Source organism: Amborella trichopoda, chromosome 2, assembly GCF_054954075.1.
Source record: "Amborella trichopoda isolate Santa Cruz 75 chromosome 2, AtrichopodaSantaCruz75HAP2 v2.0, whole genome shotgun sequence".
NCBI classification, from domain to species: domain Eukaryota; kingdom Viridiplantae; phylum Streptophyta; class Magnoliopsida; order Amborellales; family Amborellaceae; genus Amborella; species Amborella trichopoda.
This window is the reverse complement of record NC_142337.1, coordinates 3,489,007-3,512,561: the sequence shown is the minus strand read 5'-3', so window position 1 is coordinate 3,512,561 and position 23,555 is coordinate 3,489,007. Positions and strand designations below refer to the sequence as shown.

Genomic DNA, 23,555 nt, shown 5'->3' with positions numbered 1-23,555 from the left:
TATATAAATTGTTTTTTTAATAAATAATGACATTATGAGACCCTAACACATCTATTTGAGTAAGATCTCTTATCACTATAAAAACTTAAGGCTAATTTTTTGAGATCCTACTCACATGGTGTAAGAGGTTTTTATAATAATAATATTATTTTTTAATGTAATTATATTATAATTTTAAAATTTTATTTACTTTTTATATTTATGTCTTTTATATAAAAAGTTATATATCTTTTAAAAATTGAGATCAAATTATATTTAAAAACCATATTTATTATCAAACGCATACTGATGCATCGTGTGTTGAGATCTTCGTCCTCCGCAGCTCAAGTCCCATCGCGCCCGGAAAATTATGATCCTTGGGAAAGTTCTCGATAGTCTTATTTTATTTTTGAGCCCATGTAGAATGCTCCCACGATATCATTTTGTACAAAAACTCCTTGCAAAAGGGGGTTTCCCGAGGGTTTTTATATCCAATATTTCGAGATTCATGGTATACCCGTATGGTCATTTTTAAGAAAATTATAGAGTTTGAGTTCTTCATCTCTTAAAAATGTAGAGTTTGAATTTTTTGTCAAAACTTTTCATGAATTTTCATCAATGATGATGACAACGACATAGTTTGAATTCTTGCTCCCCAATCTTACCCTTTAAATATATGATGATATTTTACCAATCTTGGGATCGTTTTTTTTCAAGGCACTTGGAGAGTGGGATTTATTTTATTGTGATTTGTTATTGAGTTATGTCATATTCACTTCGAAATTTTCGGTTTGGTGAAAAAAATGAAGCAATTATGTATTTTGACCGATTCGGGAAAAGACTTCGAATTTTTTAAAAAAATTATAATATAAATAAATTATATATTTATATATATATATAATATAAAAATAACATAAAATTTAAATTTAAAAAATGAAAATATTAATTAAATACTTATATATATATAATGGAAATTTTAAAATAAAAAATTAAAAAATACATTTATAGAGCGACAACACCACGCTTCTCTTTGCTTTAGTTTATGCTTAAAATCCGAAATCTTTGGCCTTTTCGGCCAAAGCAAAACGAATTTGATAACATTAGGTTCTAGAAGCTATTTCCTCAAATTTTGGGGTCTAAAAAAAGAAACTCCTAATTTAGGTTTTTCCTAAGGGAGCTTGTGTGTCCCAACTATCTATTAACCTCATACGCCTGAGACTAGGATGTCATCAAAAAAATATTATTATCTTAAATTAATATTTTTTAACAATGTAAAAAGTCACTAAAAGGTATACCTATTAAATGGTGTAATTTAGGGATGGAACCGAGCATTATTTTATATTTTTTAGTCTATTTCAGTACTCAAAATGATTTAGAGATAAACTCTTTATGAATTGAAATATATCATATTTTTATCATGAAATGATGTTATATTCTGCAGTAAATTAAAAGATGTGGCATGTTAATGCACATCTTATAATTCCCAGTAATGGAAACCTTTTTAGGGCTCATTTCAAAAGGGGTTTTATAGTGTGCCTTCCATATGGTTTATTATAATAAACTTCAGAGAGATGTAATATAGAGCTTGCATTGTATGACACACTATATGAAAAGTGTTTGATTTGGGAACAAAAAAAAAAAGAAGAAACATAATACCTATAACAGTACCTTGGTTTCTTCAAAATGAAAAGATACATAGAGAAGCTTTGAGGTAGCAAAGAAAAGTTAAAGATCAGTTGGAGAAACAAATTTGTGATATTTGAAATAATGGGATGATGAAGATTTTTCTTCACGGTGTGAGAAAGGGATAATCCAAGTGTCGAAGAGATGGACACATTGTGACATGTGAAATCGAATACCAATATATTATTCATCAATTATGTGCTCTTTCAACATCTAAAAGCAATGAATCAATAAAGCCTAGGTACCACACTACATGACTTTGAAGTATTAAATATATCCCACATTACATGATAAGGTCATATAGGGAAAGATGATTCAGTTATTTTTTATGTGCTTTGATTGTACTTTGGCTTGTTGTTTTATTAATATGTATGAAATATATTGACATTGAATGATATGTGCTAACAAATTTGAAAGAACATGTTTATGAATATCATGTGTTATGGTGCCTCATTGTGCTAAAAGTACAAACTACTCAAGGTAGTGATACACTTGGAGATGTGATTTGATCAAGGGTTTGAGTCCTAAGTATGAAACATGAGAGACGTTATTGCTAATTCAAATATGTAAGCACGAAGAGAGTGTTATGATGAAACTCGGTCTTAGTGACTATCCTCCCGATAATGTTCAGTAACATGATGTGTAGCATGTGATGATGATCTCTTCATAAAGTCTTTATATTTGCCAAACAAAATAAATTTGTCAAGATTTTGATTTAACCATTATTTAGTCATGTTTTATTTTAGATAAAATTGTAATATGGACTTTATGGCTTGTTTAGATAGTTGTAATCATGACTTAGTAGGTGAATGAGGTAAAAAAAATTTTAAAGACTAAACATATATTATAATATTAAATTTGATGTTTTGAGAAAAACCCTATAGTCATTTTAGATCCACTAATTCTTTATGAAAAATCATTTTATACCGTCATACTACTATATAAGCATTGCTTGTATATACCAAGTCAATTTTTTTTTAAAAGGAAAAAAACCATTATGCCTTCAAGATATTTATAAAATTGAGATAAGACTGTCATGCATGGGTTTTTTGTTAAATACTCATCTGCCTTGACTCATGTTTGTAGTTATTTAGAATCATCGATTACCTAAGGCCTTGAACTATATGTAATGTTGTAGGAAGCCTATATTGCTAGGCTTCCTTGACACATGTGATATTGATTAGATAACTTGGTTTGTATGGATTTACTACCAAGATGACTAGTGTGGTTGAACCTTTGTGGTTTATAAAAGTTTTACATATTGTGAAACCAATGGGCATTGAATTACTTATTGCATGAGACTTGCTATGCTACCTCATGATATAGACATAAGAATGTTGAGAATGTATATATTATATGTGCAATAATTGAGTGGGAGCTACTACAGTCCCACGATTTTTTTTAGCGGCTTGGATATTCAAATATACAAATGCAAACTACAACAATAATTCAGATGATGTAAAGTCTACATCTAGATACGTGTTCATGCTTGGAGGGAGAAGAGCTTCTTCGAAATCAAGGAAACACGATGCGGTGACATTGTCCATCCTAGAGGCAGAATACGTGGCGTGCTATTTGGCGGCCAAGGAGGCTGTATGGATTAAGAAATTTCTTAATCGACTTCACTTTGAACCTATGTGCTTTGAGGCAGTGATGATTCTCTGCGACAACACGACGGCGATATACATGTAAAAGGGAATCACGATTTCATAATAACTCGAAGCGTATAAAACTAAATATTCCAGTAGCTGCAGTTAGTGTTTAAGAAAGCTAGGTGGATCGTGATTCGCAGTTGAAGGTGGAGTGCTCCCATATATTGATAATTTCTTAGATCTAACGGATCTGATTCCCATCAAAATTAATTAATTTTAATTAATTTTATGTTATGTGATTTTTAGAATGTTTATTTGAATTTTTGTGAATCTGTCGATATTTTATTTTTATCATTTGAATTTATAAATTAAGATAAATTAATTTTTTAATGTTTTGAATAAAATATAAGATTTTTTTAAAAAATTAAATATGAAATAAAATACTTAAAAAAAATTAAATATGAAATAAAATATTTTCGAAAATATTTGGGACTTCCATAAAATATGAGGCCCAAAATTTAAAGGGATGTGGATTAGGTAGACCCACACTTGGCCACCAAAAGGGTGGCACGCCTCCCCCTATTCACGTAACATTCTTAGGAAGAATGTTTATCCTCTTGGTTGGCTTATGTTTTTTTGGTATGACCAACTTATATGGTATGGTTGAATATTTTAGATATTTATTAGTTATTTGAATCAAGATTGTTTGATCAAATAAAGAAGGATTTGATATATTAAAATATAAGCTTTCATTATTTAATGGGAATAGATTTAAAAAAGCGAGGATAAGGCTCTAGCTCATCTCTTTGAATATTGGTGGTGGATTAAGAGATGGATGACTCAAATCTCTCACCCTACCACTTATATTCTTTGTGGGTGACAAAGGGGTGGAACGCCTTGCTAGAAGATCTCTCCCTCTATCTTCATATTCATCTCTCATCTCTTTAAAATCAAGCTAAGAGGCTTGATGAAGATTAAGTTATCTCCCTCTCTCTTCATATTCATATCTCATTTCTTTAAAATTGAATATCTCATTTCTGTAAAATCAAGCTAAGAGGCTTGATGAAGATTAAGTCATTGAGTGGATTTTTGTCATAATAGGAAAATCAACATATCGATTATAAATCTGGAGCACCATCGGACAGAAGAGACTCGGCGTGGGGTGTACTAAGCTGTAATATCCGGCAATTTTACTTTTTTAAATATTTACTTCTCTTCATATAAAGCAATAAATTATAGTTTTATTTATTGAATAAATAATTATATTTGAAGAGGTAGCAATTGAGAACCGATTTTATTTTTATTTTGTTTATGTCAAGAGTGGTTTGATTATAATTGGACATAGTAAGTGATATTATCGGTTTAAGAGTAAAGAATTTTTTAAATATATATACACCGTGTTTTATCATAAAATCCTTTCATTATCTAGCATAACAATAACTAGGATTAGGCTTTAATGATGCCCCTTCAACAAAGGATGCCCCTTACCCAATCATGCATAAATTATCCACCCCATTAATTTTTTTGGTTGGGGGTTGCTGCAATAATTTCTCCATTGCTTGGGCCCCCTCTTCAACAGAGGATGCCCCTTGTGAGACCCCAATCATGCATAAAGCCAAAAAAAACTTGAAGATGTATGTGTGAGACCCCACTCACACACAAAACCTTTGAAAACATTTACAAATGTCTTTACACTAAGGGATTTGTGCACAATGCGATTGTTGTTTTTTTCATCGAAGTCACAAACACCCCAAGTTGTTTAATGTGAAATTGCTCTGTTGGGTAGTGTCATTTCTCTACACAAATTCTGAGTAAATTTTTTTTCTTGACAAGGTTAAAAACTTTTATTAATAGAGTGCTGAAAAAGCAAGTCTGACTAAAATTCTTTTGGAGTTTACGTGCTGTTAAGAATGCAATAAGATGGAGTTCATCGACATAATCATTGTGCATAATAAGATTCTTATTTTTTTTGCATGAAAGTCACAAACACCATAAGTTTGTTCAATGTAAAATTATGCTGCTGGGTGATCATTTCTTCTATACGAAGGGAAATTTGTCGAAGTACCTATAAAAGATAAACTATTTGTCACTCGTCATATATTGTTTGATTTAATTTCAAAATACCCATGAAAACATACACGGTCATGATTTGAAGTAAGGGTGAGGTTTGTATAAGGTGTCAACGTTAAATAATCACGGTAAGGTGCACCTCATAATCTCATTATAAGATGTATTTTAGACGCTAAAACTCTTATGATCTCTCTAAAATGTATTTTCACCCTTATTATAAAATTAAAAGCTCAAAAAATAGGGCAGATCCAACAAATCTAGGAACACTTAAATATCTTAATAATGGAAATACTTGAAATTTAATTTTTCTTTTATATTCATTTATATTGGAGTGGAAATGATCAGTTGGAAGGTTTTTTAATGACGAAACGACCTTTTTCGATGAATTTTGAGGTGCTTCTTACTTCTACAATTTAAGGTTGACACCTTATACAAACATTTTCCTATAAATAATTGCAAATATGTAAAATAGTAACTAGTGCAATTCTCATAAATATTTTGAAAATTTCCCTATACTACAACTATTTCGAGTCGATCGACCTAATCATTGGTGTTGTATACAATGACACCTGAGTTGGGATTATATATAATAATACTATAAAAGTTACGAATACCTCAAGTTGTATTATGTAAAATTGCACAAGTGACGTATATCACTTCCATGTGCAAGATTGGGGTCAAAATTTTGATGATACACCTCTAATTATGGCTTTTTGTGCCAAAGGTGAATCTTTTAATTATGAACTTTCATTTCTACAAAAGCATCATTGATCAGCATAGTCATTGTTTTAAAAAATTTATTTGAATTGCCAAATGTAGCTTAGGATCGATCGGTGGATAATTCAATTCTAGATCGATAGATCTATGAAAACTTGAAAATTGACAGTAAAAACATACGTTATAAAATACCCTATTTTCAAAATTCGAAATTTATTTATTTTTTTTCATGTATATACATGATCTATTTGAATATTTAAGCATCAAAATACCTCTTGTAGTGAAAATTTTGATGTAGGCTGAAATTTGTTTGGTTAGAGCCAGAGGCTCTCTATAAACTTTGCCCTTTTTGAATACACCGACTCTAGCTTTTGTCATGTGATTGTTTAGATAAGGTTTCACATTAAAAGTGAGAGCCCCAAGATCAGAAATGCATTTCTGCAACGCCCACATTTTTAAATGTCCGAGTACTTTAGAAGGAAAGGTTTGGAAGTGTACACTAAAAACCAAGCTCTTCACAAGCAAAGAATGGATAGTCTGAGCTTGACTTCTGTTGTGCCCTTTCAGGTAACAAATTTCAACAAATCACAAAGATTTCAGCCCTTTTCTTTTGCCTCCTCTTTAATGTGAGAGTATCTGAAGCAGCAGAGAGATGAATAAGAATTTAACTTCAATTGAAACTATTGGTTTCACCAAATTTAGAGTGATTTCATTTATTTTATTTTTTTTCTTTGCAGTGAGACCATCAGAAGCAGCAGAAATGAATTGATGAACAAGATTTTTCTAAAGTTGTTCCTGTTGCAGTGAGAGAGGTGTTCATGCTCTGAGTTTCACCAGAAAAGGTAAGAATGGAGGTTTCTTTACAAGATTTTAGTGATTCACAGGATGTAGCAGATGATGTGGGCTTCAAATTTTTTACTGAAATAGGCAAGAAATGGAGTTTTATTACCAGATTTATAAATTTCAACAAAAACCGAGATCCCCTTTTCATTGCATTTGACCTTGAAACCAGAATCTTCGACTCACTTCTTTTTTTTTTGGATGGGGTGGGGGTAATTGGAGACATGGGTTTCTAGAGAGAGAGGTCTTAGATTTTGCCTGAATTGTATAGACATGAAAGAAGGATCTGGATCTAAAAGCAGAGTAGTGCAGATCTGAAAGCTTTGTTACAGTAGCCAAAATTCTGCTAAATTAGGAAATAAACTGCAGGTTCAAGTAGAGAAACTCCTACATCAAAGACAACATTGACAATGAGAAATTTGCATTAGAATTTCAGAACCAAAGACTTTTAAAAAATGGCAAGAAATCCATTATGTTTTGTTCTTACCACATTGAAACCCTAATTGGATAGAGAGAGACCCAATGAGCCAATGAATTAGGGCAGAAAATCCACAAAAGATCGAAGCTTCTTTACTATTTCTGGAATCTGAATCAGCAGGAGGAGCAGAGTTAGAATTTAGTAAAGTCGGATAACTTTATTTTTATGTTCATGAAATTAATTGCACCGCATGTGACTGAACTGCATGTGACAGAACTACCGGTCGGCAGTGGCCCTAGTCCGACCCTAGGCCTTTAGGTCTGGGCCGGCCCATTTCCAGCCCTAATGCACAAAGGGTGCAGTTGGCATACGGATAGGTGTAGAGGTAAGGTACACCTTCAAATTTTATCATGGTATATAATTTTGATATAAAATGATTACTTCGAAATCTATTTTTATATCTAATTATAAAATTTTAAATTTTAAAAATGATGAAAATCAAGTAGATCAATAAATATATGAAAATCTTGAAAATGGACGGTGTTGATAATATATTGTAAAATACACTTGAAACTTTTTATTTTTCACGGTCCTACATTTCAATGTCCAGATGATCAATCAAATAACATTAAAACTATATTTTCCGATAAATTTTTGAAGTGCATCCGTAGTTCTACATTATAAGAGGCATCCTTATATAGACTTTTTCCATGCAGAAACCATTTAGCTACCACCTCTCTCTCTCTCTCAGACAACATCCCCGAACTCTATTATTTGCAGGGAGAAAAAGCAGGATCAACCACCTTAATTGAACACATAAAGAAAATGCTCCTCCTAAATAAATCTCACCATACTTTCCTCTATCCAAAGGTGATCATCCTACTACTATTAGTGTCGATTTCCCCAAAATGCCCCATGGCCCGAGACATCCGACCCTCCGACCACGGCCTTTCTTTCGAAAGCCCAGTGGCCGTCGTCTCCCCCCAAACCAAATCATTCTTTGCGGGGAGTTCAAGTGATACTGTTGCACTGCCGGAAGCTCAGGACTCCAATAACTTCCCCAATTTTCCGGTGACTGAAGTCCGGCATTCGGAACAGCGGTCGACCATGGGCAAAACTGGAAATATTCTTTTGGTGACCAGCTTGGTGTGTGGGGCCTTGGGACTTTGCTTCATTGTGGCTGCAGGTTATGTATACATGGTCCGTAAGTGATGGCGGGTTCACAGGCGGTCCAGATCGCTCCCCATTAGGATCAGGACGGTCCAGATTGCTCCATGTGAAGATCAACAACTGTGGAGTTGGGAGTATGTTGTCGAGATTGAATTTGAGCCATTGCTTGGGCTTCCGATATGGGAGGGTGTTTTTGGGTAATTTTATTTATGGAAAGGAGAGGTTATCTGCACTATTTGAGATGGAGAGGGGACTTGGTTATTATTGGGAAGTTGATCGAACTGAGACAATGTTCATTTCTTTCAAGATGGTTTTAGGACTCATATATAGTTATGCATCCTCTCTTTATGATCTATTTTTAGATGAAGCTTGAAAAAGTATAGAATGAGGCTATTTACTTTTGATACAAAGTGGTCACATTAATTTTGACCTTGTAAAATTGGGTGGTTACAATTATTCCACTAAGCTTAAAAATTTTTGTTGAATTTTGTGATACATCCAAACTATCAAATTTCACATCAAATGGTTGTAAAGAATTGTGACCATTTTGTATGAATGGTAAATTGTTACATTGTATGCATTTCCATAATTTTTTAGGTATATATAATCTAGGATATGGATATGTAAAAAAGAGTTTTTAGTTTTTAAATATAGTAATTTTTTGAAAGAAAATTCTGAACTCAATGATTTTTCTGATTTTTTTTTTTTTTCCAAAGAGACCTCAAATATTATGTGGGATTTTTGGGGTAAATGTAGCCATCCAGCCCGCCGACACCCAAACCACTTCACCTCGAGGAAATGCAAGGAAAGTTTGGGAAGAAGGGCACAATCATTGTTTTCAAAATTATAAGGCTTCTTCCTGCTCCTATATTTCAAAAAGAAATATTATTGGGGAACTCTTTTGTTAGGCTATTGTTGTGCTTGAGTTTTCTATTTCTTGTCTTTTTATCAGGACTCTTAGGAAATTAAAATTAATATACTTTGTATTATTGTGTTATGGAATAATTTCTTATTAAGTCTATAGATTCGGATAAAAATTTATTTATTTTCCATAAACGAAAATTTTGACAATAAGTTATAATACATATTAAAATTTGATGAGAAACTTATTAAAATTCCTATAAGAGATGAACTATTTAATAATTTATTCTTTTCAAGCCATTCCAACTCAAGACTACTCATTATTTTATGAGTAGTTTGAAATTAAATCAAAAGATATGGGTGCAGTGTTAAATTGTTAATCTATCACAAATAATTTGATAAATTTCCCAAAATTAAATCACAAAAATCGTTATTCAACATTACAATTTTAGATCTTGTTTTCCTGCAACCCATGGGTTATTGATCACGTGGTTTGACTTTCACCGAAAAACACGGCATTTGTAGTTGGCATAAAATAGGCATTTTACATTTGGAAAAAGTTTATATAAGGTTTACACTTTAAAATGTACAATTAAGTTGCAACTTAAAAATCCCTCGAAGAAAGTTGTTTTGATGTTGGGAAAATATCTAATCATTCATCACGATATCAAGATGTATGAATATGGAGAAAACAAAGATTTTAACTCTCAAATATAATACATCTTGCAACACATTATTTAGGCCGTCAATTTTCAAGATTTTCATACATTTATACATCTAATTGATTTGAACCATTTTTGAAGTTTAAAATTTTATAATTAGAAATGTAAATAGATTCTCGCACCATCCTAAACAATTTTCCCACCAAAATTACTTCCGATGACAAAGTTTGGAGGTTTAATGCCTTTAATTGATTAAAGTTGCAACCATATGCAAACCACACCATTTACATTTTTTTTCGTGGTCACACAAAGACGGTAATTTAAAGGTGCCTGCTCAAGTTAAAATGTCAAAAAGATAGCATCCAAGGTGATTCATCACCCACAAATGGGCCATTGCCCAAAATCTTAACCCAAACTATGGCTTGGGCAGGAACCAAAGCAGCTATTGACTTAACATCTGCTCAAGGCCTTGAAAATTGCTCCAGATTTGCATTATTGATATTTTACAGGTATTTTTAGACAAGTGATATGTTTCTTTCAAACTTGAACTGCTAGCTTGATCCTGAATTTTATAAATGTTATTCTTGAGAAAAGAATTTTCTTCTTCTGCTTTTTTTTTTTTTTTTTTATATTTAAAAAAGTATATCGAGGATTCTTAAAACAGTGTGATAAACTGATTTTATTGGGTTTTTATTAAGTTATTATAGCCACTAGAAATCCATGTCCTAAATTAAATATCAGCATCATCATCCCAACTTTTTGCCGATGTTGGAACAAAGTTCATGTGAGGATGATATATTTCATGACATTAAGTTCTAGTGCCTTAATAATTCAATAAAAATCATAGTAAAATCAGGTTTTCGGAGATAATTTTCATAAAAAAAATACAAATTAAAAGTATCAGAGATAAATGTCATTTACGGGTAAGCCCAAGGTTTTTCATTCCCCTTCTGTAGCAATAAAGGCGGGCAAATACCAAAAAAAAAAAAGAAAGAAAATGAACTATAGTTAAACACACTGTTCTCAGATTCACTTTGAAACCTCCTTCGGTTTGATAAAAAAAACCAAGCAATTTGGTCATTCAACCGCTTTGGAGGAAGAACATCGATATTTTTTTAAAAAATAACATAAATAAAGAATATATATATATATATATTATTAAAATAAAAAATGTAAAAATAAAAACTCAAGAAAAAAAAAAAAAAAAAAGAAGACAATTTGGTACTTCGGCACAATGGGTTAGGTCGAAGCTAGCATAAGCACAAAATGGTCTTTTAATTCTCTCTTTAAAGGACAATTTTGTGCTTCGACCGAAGAGGCAGAATCAGACCGAAGTGGGCCGAAGTAGGCTGCGCAATGCACCCGAGCTTCCCTTTCCTTCGGATTAGGCCAAAAATCCAAAAACTTCGGCCTCTTCGGCGAAAGCCTAGTATGATAATATTGGTTAAACATAGAAAAATAGGCAAAATAATTGAAACATTGGGAAAATCAATGCACAATAAACCAAAAAATTATGGAGATCTATTCGAAATGAGTGGCACACACCCCTTTATCAAAGTTATTTGTGGTTCGTATAAGGCAACAATCTTCGAAAGATGCAGTTCCGGTGCGAGAAGTACATCTTGCAGGATAAATAACCATTTTTTTATCCGATTGAACATGGATTTTAGAGAGAGAGGTTTTGCTAAGCTGTGCAGTTTCAACAATGAAGGAAACAAAACAATAATGTAGCCGCCATCTTTAGGCAGGAATGTAGATGTTCAGAGAACAGAATTATTGCAACTTGCAAAAGTCAAAGATAATATTTACCTGAAATTTTAGATTCAACAAGCTAAAGAAACTTTCTACAACATTCCTTAATAAGTAATCATACAACACCAGAGGCGCAGAGAGAGAGACCTACGACACCAGAGGTAACGAGAGACGAGAGAGAGAGAGTCGCCGTTTCGCCATTATCTCTCAAAACTTTACAAATGTTACGTACAAAGAGTTACCTGGACTGATTTACGGGCTCACTGTCGATCTCAACCTAAATCTCCTTTTGTATCAGTTCTCTCTTCTTTCCCTCCACCCCCACCAACCAAACATCATCCTTTCTCCTCTTCCATCCACCAATTTTCTCACAGCATTTTGCGCCACTGTTTCTTGCTCTTTTTCTGGTGGATCTTGAAAGGAGTCCATATTTTCCTGCGTTTTATGGAGGAGGGTTCGGAAAAGAGGCCAGCTGCAAACGCCTGTTGAAGCCACAATTCAAACTCAGCTTCATCTTCATCTCCCATCATCTCAGCATCCAAATTCCAGGAAGTGAAGCCACCGCTTTCTCGGGGCTTCTGATGATGATGAACTGGCTTCTGATGATGATGAACTCCCTTACCCAAGGTGCTCGTGTTCACGTGGAATGTTGGCCGGTGAGTGTTCGGCCTACAAGACATTCCCTGCACAAAACTATCATATTAGAAGAAAAGAACAAGTTTTTCTAGCCAAGGGGGCTTATATCTAGCGTAAGCCATATTGGAAAGTAGCCCCAAGTTGTCACAACTCACAACTCCTTACCCATTGAGAATTTGATTTATCCTCATTTAGATTTTTCTGTAATTCTATTATCTTTCTTTATGGGATTTGTAGAGGGTAAGAGTTGTTTACTGAATTTTTGTAACTAATTTTCCCTTTGGTGCAGTTTTATCCAATTTTGGATACCCATTCATAATATGTATTACATAGCCATTTATTGAAAAAAAAACAAAACTGAATGCTCTATATTTTTCTTCCCATGTTGGACTCAGGCCCCACAAATCATGTAAACAATAACTTTTAAGGGGTCTAATGCAAGTGATTCTACATTAAAGTAGTAAAACCAAGAATTAGAATAAAATAGAAACAGAAAATATGCAGAAAAATAAAGAGAAGGGAGAGGAGAGTATGAAAATACTACAAATTTCCCCAACTAAATATGTTGTTTAATGTAACCAATAAAAAATATAGAATATTGTTTAATAGATTGAATAACATCAAAGTGGAGAAGTTATGTTCAAATTCACACATTGTACAAAGATATTACAATTTCTCAGCTAGCTATATAACCATAATAGTTTACTTCACACGTCTAGAGATGCATATAACATACAACTTAACAATCTTAACTACCATAGATATCTTTAAAAGCTCTGAAAAGCTGAGTAAATACCAAACATAAGCATGTTTATACCAATAAAAATTCCACAGGAGCTATCAAAAATAGGTGCTTTAACGATATTTTTATATTCGAAACCATCAAGAGAATCAAACTTTTGAAGCAACAGGCATATAAGACAGATTATCAAGTCAGGAGCATCTAGATGCACAATAATCACCTAGCATAAAACTATGTAAGGGAAAACAAAAGACCCACCTGACAAATAGCCCATTCTGACACATCAAATATCTTGCTCTCAGCACAAGCAAAGGCACGTGGTATATCAACCTGAAAGATAAGCAACGGGCCATATATGAAAATGTGCGAAAAAACATCTTGACAGATAAGCAGGGAACCATATATCACAATCTGCATAAAAATGTCTATCTTGAGGTGATGCCCTTAAACGATAAGACCCACAAAATAAAAAAACTCAAGCAACAGAGGAGTTTCTACTTATCCAACAGCAAGAACCACAAAATAAAGATTCATATCTTCTTTCTCAAAAAAAGAAAAAAAGAAAAAAAAGATTCATAACTGTAGATAAAAACCAAGGTTTGACAAAAATAAGAGAAAGAAAAATAGTGCAGAAAAATAAAAGAACAGAAACACAAAGATTTACGTGGTTACACAAAGATTTGTGGTTCAGCAAGTTTCCTACATCCACGACGCAGCAAAGTTCTCTTTCACTCAAGGGATTACAAGCTCTCTCTCTCAAGCCCAACAAGGTGGATTACAAGCTCTCTCTCTCAAGTCCAACAGGGTCTTTCTCTCTCAAGAATACCCACCCAAAAAGACTAAATGAAACTAACCTTTTTTCTCTTTGGTTTTTTCCTTGCATTATTATCTCTCTCTACAAAGCTCTCTTTATAAAGAGTAGAACCCAAGAGACCCACGTGAGGCCTCTCTCCCATTCCTAACATGATTTAGTTTCCTACTTTTTAGGTTTAGCAATAGATTTATATCTCCCATAGAAATCACGCATTATCCATAGCTCCAAGATTTTATATCCCATAAATTTAGGTTACCATAAATTTAGGAAATATAATGGAAAATATATAGATCTTATGGCTCTTTGGTTTACGTGAGATTACCCACACCTAAAAGATTGACTTCCCGTAAAAATAGGATTCCCAAACTATAACAACCAATCTCCTAAAAATTGGTTCTCCTATATAATAGGAAAGAGATATGTGAGTCCAAAGCAACATAGACTTCACGCACTCAACATTCTCCCACTTGAAGATATGTTTCCATTCTGACTAGTCTGCTGCAAAATTGCTACCCACCGGTTACTAATTATCAAGTAACCACGAGCACTAAGGAAGTTTTGCACCAAGTGAACTTTCCTTTCCCTATGGGCTTAGTCAACATATCTGCTGGATTGTCATCCGTATGAATTTTCTGCAATAAAATTTTTCCATCTTCTACCACATCACAAATAAAGTGATAATGAACATCAATATGCTTAGACCTGTCATGGAAGGCTGAATTCCTTGCTAGAAAGAAGGCACTCTGGTTATCACAATGAAGCGGAATACTTTCTTGCACAACTTGGAATTCAGCAAGTAACCTGTTTAACCAAATTGCTTCTTTAGATGCATATAAGTGACATATACTCAGCCTCTGTAGAAGACAACGCCACCACGACTACAACCTTGATAATCAACTAACTGCACCACCTCTCAAAGAAAAAACATATCTGGTAGTAGACCTTCTTTTATCCAAAGTAACTGCAAAGTTAGCATCGACATAACCAGTGACTTTCAAATCCATTCCACTGTAATAAATACCAGCATTACAAGGTCCCTTCAAATACCGAAAGATCCATTTCACAGTGGTCCAGTGATCATGGCCAGGATTTGCAATATATTTGCTCACAACTCCCACTGTTTGTGCTATGTCAGGTTTGGTGTTAACCAAAGCAAACATGAGGCTCCATTTTGCAGATGAATACGGTACTTGAGACATCTGTGTCTTCCCTGCTCCGTTGCTAAGACATTGTTTCGAAACAACTTCATATGCACAGGACATGGGATACTAAGTGGTTTGGCATTCAACATATTGAAGTGCCACAGAACACTCTCCACATAAATCTTATGAGTTAACCAGATTTTCCTGTTCTTCCTGTCTCTAAGTACACATCCCAAGAATTCAGTTAACGGCTCCCAATTCTTTATCTCAAATTCCCTAGCCAACTGAGCTTTAAGTGTTGCAATATTCTCCTTGTTTGGTCATGCAACAATCATGTCATCGACATTTAATAACAAACTAATAAAGCACACCACCACAATACGATTTACGTGGTTCACCCCATCGGGCTACATCCACGTCATCGGCAACTAGAAATCTACTATCACAATGAAGATTACAGTTTTGGGTTACAAGAGACATACCTCTCTCTAAACATCGGTAAAAGACCATCACCGCTCTTCCTTTCTAAACTCGCTCTCCAGACCGAGCAACACTATCGATCAATACCTTCTTTCCTACAGCAATACTGCTACCGGAAAGATAACCTCAAGAGCAACCGAGAGATTTTTCTCTCTATAGAAGTGGAAGCCTTACCAACCCAAAACTCATGGGAATACCGCCTCTCTCTCGAAGGCCATGTCTCTCTCACTTGGAGACCAATCTCCATCTTTGGAGATCCATTCCCATAACCCCCAAAGCGGTGACCCTCAAAAGGATGGGTATTATGTTTTCCTTGATCCACTTTTATAGAGATCACTTCAGCTTCTTTCTTGCTCTCCAAGAAACCCATTCCCTTTTTACCATAATACCTTTGATCTTTTAATAAAAACATAGGTATGGTGATTTTGACTATCACCAAACCTAACAATAACTTTTCATCTTCACATGACAATCCATAGAATTTTCCTTTAATGGCCAAATGCTTGAACACTAGTCCTCCTTATCATCATCATCAAAGCCTTTTCCCAACTATTTGGGGTAAACATAAAAATTGACAGATGTTTAGAAACAAAGAATAAACTAAAGCAAGAGAGTTCTCCCCAAAAAACTTTGGGAACATGCATGGAAGACTACAGTTCCATGTTATTTCAAACTCTTAATGCTTACATTCAGAGTATCAATATTCTACAAAGTTAATTGAGTTCGAACCCAGCATAGAATCCTATTTTGATAAGGATCCCTAAACACATTGAGGTAATTTGCGACCCTGAACATGGTTCAAGTTTAGGGATATCAATCTATTTCACCTTTTTCTAGCAGGAAGCAATTTTAGTTGGGCATGCCTACCCCTGAGCCAGCTAGATATTGCCCTTCCATAGCTCAAAACCTCAAACTCACAAACTACACCTACCATAAGAATATTAGGAACTTAACCACTTGGATGTCCTGTTAGCCATATCCAAGTCCTAACTTTTAGTCGCATTTACGGGCAAATGTGAAAATCGGCACTCTTCAATGGTCATAAATCGAGTGGAACAATATCCAAGTTTTGGTGATGGCGATAAAAGAGGTTTTTATTAGTCTTTTCTTTTATCCCCAAGGCCAAAATGGGGCTCATATGCCACATTTTCCAGATATGGGGGTTCCACTCCTTATTCTTGTGAAGTGAATATCTTGCCATGCCACTCACCACTTAGGCAGAAAAATAAGGCAGCTTATTGCATGTGGCTGAAATGGTGGACATCCAAATGGGGCCTTAGGACCTTGTATTCAACGGCTATTAACCTACCCCACTATCCTTAAAGAAGCCAAGTAATTCTTCACTGGTCTTGATGTTGCTACTCCTCGCATTTTGCACAATTCTTACAACATATGATTGTAAGTGAGAAACATATGTGTTCCTTCAGTTAGAAATAAATTATTTCATGAGAATGAATAAAAAATATTAAGGTTTCGACTTTACTTTTTTAGCCATTCCAAAATATATTGGTAACCCATCTTCAACCCATCCATCTCCATCTTTGGCTTGATGATACTGGCTGCATTCCTGATGACAGCATACGAGACCTCTAAATTAAAACAGATCGGGAAACAACTGAAAATAATAAAGGGAATGAACAGTGAAGTCCAAAGGACAATGATATATTGTACCTGGGGCCGCATCCACCATCCCTTTCCAAAAAAGCATGATTGCAGATTAACTAGATTGGGGTCCATAGAGGACACTTATCCAAGCATAGTTAATCTCCAACTATCCATCAGTGGGAGCCAACAGGTGGATGTAGCTTGGGGAACCATATAACACAAGCTATTCAACTATGGTATGCTTCTTTAATAACAAATTAATCCTACATCAAGAAAATGCAACAAACCACACCTGGCACCATCTTGCCCTATACTTAGTTCTGTTAGTGCATATCCATATATGGGAGTTGCCACATTTGGTGCAGTGAATTCGTCTGGACTCTTCTGACCGATATTCCACCCCATCCTAACAATTCAGAGGCCATTGTCAACTGGTTTCTAAGTGGAATTACAAGAGAATGACAGAACCATCAACTGGAATTGTGTTAATCTAAATACATGCTTTATCCATCTGTTTTGATGACCAGATATTAAGGGAATTTTACCATGACACCCTAACAATCGAAAAAAAAAAGCCATTATATTCGATTTTGAAAATACAAATCTATTCCAAAAGTTTCTAGCCCTGAAACATTTCACAGTATATCAATATCAGAATGCATCTAATACCTGTTGGGAAGTACCATGAGATCTCTGCCGAGCACTACTTGATTCTTCCTTCCTCAATTGCTCATCATAGTTTTTCCTCTTTGTGGCATCTGAAATAATCTGAAAAGGGTTTAACCATTAAAACTTATGATACAACTTGTTCTTTTCTAAATAGAAACTTCAGAAATATACCCCTGGCGCATTGAAGTGTCAGCCAAGGAACACATTATTAAGTTAACCCTTATAATGCAACAAAAGAAACAGAGTTCCATGTTTTTCCTGTTTTTTAACAGTGAATGTACTTTATCCATAGGAACTCACCTCATATGCACATTGAAGTTTCTTAAAAGATTCGCTTGCCATGGGATTTCCCATATTCTTATCAGGATGTACAAGCATAGCCTAAACAAAACAAAAAAGATTACAACATAAGACTAATATCAAATAAAGCTGGCACATATCTTCTTTTGGGGAAGTGGGAAACATAGCACCATAATGGCTTGAAATATGGTTGGTTCCAGGAACGCGTGTTGTGATCTTTATTTTTATTTTATTTTTTCCTCTTTGGAATATTACTGTAAGCCAATGGACTATGGAAATCCTCTGGGGTCATCACCAGCTGAGGAAATGGTGGAACAGTGATGGCGAGAGGTACGCTGCAAAAGGGCCATGTATTATTTTGCTGGGACTCATTCTACTTCCACAACTGTCCCAAGACTTCATCAGACAGTGATGATCCAATGGACTACGGTTCATAATCCATGGGTCTATAGTATATTTGCCTGCCTTCATCATGGAACGACATCAGAGGAGAATGGGTAATATATATGCAAAAGCTAAACTCATCAGAATACCTTTTTCCTGTAGATCTTCTTCAAAAGAGTGACATCAACATTCTTATTTCGATATAAACCCAGTGCTTGATAATGGTCTGAACTATTTATTATCCTTCTCATCTCATCCAATGAACCAGAATCTGCTTTGACAACCTTACTAGCAGCTGAATCTCTCTGAACTTTTACAGAATTTGGGGGCGAATAGGACATTTTACTGGAAGATTGGGGTGAAGAAAATTCTTCCCCATCTCCACTTGGCGCCGAATATTCAGAATCGCAAGAAAAATCTTCCATACTCACTGTTGGTTTCGTAGGTTCTTCAAACTCAGTGTTTTGGTTTGCATTCTCATATCCTTGAAGCAAGTAATTTAGGAGATCATCAGATACAAATGCCAAGTTTATTGCGAGAAAAACTCCAAACCATCCAACTCGAATTTGGGCACAATAAACAGCATATACAGTTGACATAACGATCACCAGCCGAGTGTGACTCATAGAGAACAAATAAGCTGCATTGTCATAACGTAGCCTTCAGAATGATGGAAACTCACATGTGAATACCACAATAGAATAGACAGGAAGAATATCATATCCAATGGAGCATGGGCTTGGATTACTCTGAAGGGGTATCCATCATCTGTTCATAATGATGGATACTGGAGATTAACTTTATATTAAATATCTCATTTAAAAAAAAACTTTATATTAAATATCTGGAAATTGATGCAGGTACAGTTAATCCCCACCATTTTTCATCACAAACAGATGATGGATGTCCTTTTGGAGTACCGTATTCCTCATTCCAATTGATCATGATTCACTCTCTCTGAAGCAGATAAGATTAGTCAGAAATTATACTGGGAAAGTAGCATTATGCACCTCCAATTAAAAACAACGAACCAGTGACCCAAAAGTTGCCATACATCCACAAAATCAAAATCCCAAAAAATCCAACCAAAAAGAGTCCAGGAGTGTAGCCCAAGAAGCGAACAGCAGCAGCAGCAGCTCCCTACAACATAATTCAAACTTCTTTTGTGAATGAGACTTCCACAGACCATTTAGGCTTAAGAAACAGGCATTCAAAAGGATAGATGTTATGAAGAAAAGTATGGTTGCTTCAACGTAAGGGTCAACCTGTTTCTGCTAATCGACTAAATCACCCAAAACAGCTGAATCATACCAGTTTTATTTTTATGTGACAATGGTGGGTTGCAGATAAATATTATGTGACAAAATTGAGAAACTGGAAATCCAATACTGGTCAAAAGATTTCCTTTTCTTTGAAGTTTCTTTCTTTCGATAGGATTTTTCCAAATAAAAAAATGAGTTTCTTTATTAGTTTCTTAGACAATAGTTACTTATTATTTGACTGCTGAGGACATTGGAGCTGCATTAAGAATATTTATCATTAAAATGATTTCGTCCATTTCCGGTGACTCCAATGGAATCTCCATGCAATGGTGCAACAAACCCTGCTTGATTACTAGACTACTACATCTCCATTCATTGACGAATCAATAGAACAGCTAGGAGGTCCAAATGCACAAGAGAGAATTTGATGCAGTTCTTTATTTGCTCTATCTAAATTTCATGTGGGGCTTCATTTCAAACTTTAAGAAATGTCAGATCTGCCATTTTTTTTTGGGATACTTTCTCAAAATGTTGAGAAAGGTCTGAGTAAATGTTCAGGTTCAAGAGACTGATATTATGATTTTGATTCCTTGGTCATGTTCCAACTGAATCTTTCATTTTATCAAACAACCATTGAAATCCTCCGATCCATTGGTGAGGAATTTGAAATTCCTTGTTTCTACTTCAGTTATTATTAAACTTGCATTCCATATATTCTATCTTAGGTCACTAACTTTAAAAGCTTTTTTTATTCTAGAGCATCCCTCCAAAGTTATAACTTTGCATTGACGATATCTCTAGTCTCATCAATCAAAACTATGTCATCCACAAACAACATACACCACAGTACCACATCCTGTAGATGCCTAGTTAACTCGTCCATAATCAAACTAAAGAGGTGTAGGCAATGCTGACTCCTAATGTAGGCCCATTGTCAATAACAACTAGTCTCTCCACTAGTTGTCCTCAAACTAGTTAACACCCCCTTGCACATATCTTTTCTAAGATCCACCAAATTAACTCTCTCGGTACACTATCAAATGCTTTCTCTAAATCAACAAAGACTATGTGGAGGTCTTTTCTCTTCTCATTAAACTTCTACATCAATTGCTTAAGTACGAAAATAGGCTCAATTGTTGACCTCCCTAGCATAAAACCGAACTGGCAAAGTCACTAGCAAGAATTGTTCTAGTGAAGGCAGTTAAATAAATTAGGTTAAAGATGACAACCATGTAAACTAGAGCAAACTGATCAGAGAGCCTAACTGCACAATGCATTCACATGAAATAGGAAACATGGAGGACATATTCAATGGCATAACGCAAGCCACGCCTTCAAGATCACAATATAGGAAGTAACTACTCCATATTTGAAATAGACATTTAAAAATTACCACACTAGAACCCAGTGAATGTATAAAATCTTGACCAGTTTGTAAACGCAATAATAGCAACCTTGAACCACAATAAGCAAAAGCATGCTGAAACATCAAGCAACAATACTTATCCAAAAAAACAACAATAATAACAAGGTGAAAAGACTAACCAGTACTAGGAACACATAAACAATGCATGAGGTTGAGGTGAGACTAAGAAAACAACACCAAAGTATAACAAAGAATGTCGTGGAACCCAGACTGAGTAAAGAGCCCATTCCCCTTGTTATGCAGCTCTTCCACTCTCTCAATACCAAAAATAACATCTTCCATAGATGCAAACAGCCACTGTAAAGTACAGGACCATGGCAGTCGACCATAGCTGCAATCCTCTCCCTGGTTGAACAAATCGACGCCTGGGTACTCAAGAAGACATGTTTCTGAGATCGAACCCATTTCAAACCCTCCTTAAACAGGCCTATGTCTTCCATGTTCTTCTACAACATCTGAAACCTACAATAGAAGATAAGACTCCCTTAGGCTAAGATAAAAATTGTATAGCACTTCATTAAAAAATTTATCAAACAGGACATAAGAAGATGATAAAAACCTTGTTATTTCCAGAATGGGCATTTTATGTTATAGTATGGTAAGGCCTTATTTAGTGGAGGAATTTTAGAACTAGTCACGTAAAAACTTGATCCTTTAACTACTTCAGCAGGAATGCACATTTCCACAAATCAAAGGAGCACAAAAAATAGTGATTTTGGCCCCACTAACACTAAAAACATAATTTTGCATCAGAAGCTGATAGCTAATGAAACCTGCTTCCAAATTACGAAAGAATAAAAAGAGGAAATAAAAATCGTCAAGCCCCCCAAAAGTCAAATAGCCTAGTTTCATGTCCAATCTGACGAAAGCATTACAGTTGATAGAAATTAGTTTCCAAATGCATTTGCAGCAAAAAGGTTTTGGTAAGCTGAAACCCCCTCCATTCAGGTTCCATTTGATAAATTTAACTCCATCAACACAATTTCTTTTGTTTTGCATTGTTTTAGAGAGATAAGTAATTGATGGACGCCAGAAAACTTGCCTTTTTAATCATAATAAAATTACCTAAAGCCACATTGAACCTTCCCAAAGAGAGCCTGTGCATGTTCATCTACTAATTTCAGCTCTATAATAAGAGCTAAAGGACGCCTCAAATTCAAACGACGATAAATATTACCTCCTATTTTATCATCATCACAACATCACATACCGTGATTCAACTTTAGACTTCAAAAAAATAAAAAAAAAAAGCTAGAAGCTGATATCCATTCCAATAATTGAGTTGCGGAATAAAACACACAATCAAATTGTATAAAACCCTAGCACTATTGAGGTGGCTTAACAAAAAATTTCTTTGTCAAAGATCAGGAGCTGATAATTCAAATAATTCCCTTTGACTGTTCTACACAAGTACATTAAGTTCTGGTCGAACTTCCTTTTTCAATTTAATTATAAGTGAACAATCAACCAGCTTCTAATTCACCGTAAAAAACAAAATATAAGTATAAAAGCAAAGCTCAGCAGAAAGTATCAGAGGCTTAGCTGACTTATGTGATCATGTTTAATGCAGAAAAAGAATGAAAAGAGAAACAAGAATATGAAAATGCATGCAAATGGCACTGCTTTTTCCACCAACATTTCCCAAAAAACCAGAAAATCGAATCTTGTGACTAATGCTGCAGAGGTACAATTAGCTACATAACAAAGTTGAATTCGTTAAAAACTTACTTCTTTGGGGGTTTCTCGCATAACTTCTCCAGAGAGTCCATAAATTCCAGAGCTGAAAAGAGAGAAGATGTGCTATTCACCTCAAGCGCACTCACACGATCGAGAGAGAGAACTGCTAAATAGCGAGAGAGAGACAGACAGAAAACCTCAATGAAAGAGACGGACTGAGATTGACTGAGATTGAACCTCAATGAGTGTGAGCGGCTGCGATGAACCTGAAGGCGAGAGAGAGAGATGAAAACTTATAGCGTGTGGTTGCGTGTGTGAAGAGAGAGAGAGATGAAAACTCAACCAAGAGAGACTGGTAATGAACCCCAATGAGAGAGAGAGAGAGAGAGAGAGAGAGGACCTGCAGGACCGTGAGTCAGTCCATGTCCGTGATTTGGTAGAGAGAGAAGAAAAGGGGCAGCCCGGTGTAAAGAGAGAGGATAATGTGACAGCACGATAGAGAGAGAGAAAAAAGGGACATGTGTGGGTTTAGTGTAAGAAAGCCAATGATTATAGCGATAATTTGTATATGGCTGCGGTTTATATAGAGCCGAGGCTCTAAACAATCAAAGCAAAACCCACCTTTAAATAGTATCTAGAAATGTGGTTTCGATTTTGGAAATATTTGCAATAGT

At 34.8% G+C, this 23,555-nt stretch overlaps 1 protein-coding gene and 1 long non-coding RNA gene across 3 annotated transcripts; one reads left to right on the top strand and one right to left on the bottom strand.

Annotated features, from left to right (window-relative positions):
• Positions 1 to 6,039: 6,039 nt before the first annotated feature.
• Positions 6,040 to 8,822, top strand: LOC105420769 (uncharacterized). Of its 2 annotated transcripts, XR_002281173.2 has the most exons (4): positions 6,110 to 6,608; positions 6,779 to 6,883; positions 7,574 to 7,684; positions 8,016 to 8,822. It is a non-coding gene; the product is annotated as an uncharacterized LOC105420769 (long non-coding RNA). The 2 variants fall into 2 exon arrangements; XR_002281172.2 differs by lacking the exon at positions 7,574 to 7,684 and having other exon boundaries at positions 6,040 to 6,608.
• Positions 8,823 to 11,768: 2,946 nt separating this feature from the next.
• On the bottom strand, positions 11,769 to 23,319 carry LOC18435907 (uncharacterized). The gene is made up of 10 exons (XM_088857432.1): positions 22,933 to 23,319; positions 21,324 to 21,666; positions 19,527 to 19,656; positions 18,666 to 19,156; positions 18,133 to 18,213; positions 17,833 to 17,931; positions 17,456 to 17,569; positions 17,042 to 17,125; positions 13,381 to 13,452; positions 11,769 to 12,427 (listed from the first exon to the last, which is right to left on the bottom strand). Exons 2-10 carry the CDS (start codon positions 21,642 to 21,644, stop codon positions 12,113 to 12,115), a joined length of 1,707 nt encoding a protein of 568 aa, XP_088713558.1. The 5' UTR covers positions 21,645 to 21,666; positions 22,933 to 23,319; the 3' UTR covers positions 11,769 to 12,112.
• Between the last annotated feature and the right edge of the window lie 236 nt (positions 23,320 to 23,555).

Coding starts and splice junctions, on each gene's coding strand:
- LOC18435907 (XM_088857432.1), bottom strand. CDS start 21,644: ATGGAAGACATAGGCCTGTTTAAGGAGGGTTTGAAATGGGTTCGATCT. Junction 18,214..18,665: donor AGAAGATCTACAGGAAAAAG/GTATTCTGATGA, acceptor TGTTTTGTTTAG/GCTATGCTTGTACATCCTGA. Junction 13,453..17,041: donor ATTTTGGAATGGCTAAAAAA/GTAAAGTCGAAA, acceptor CTTATCTTTCAG/GTTGATATACCACGTGCCTT.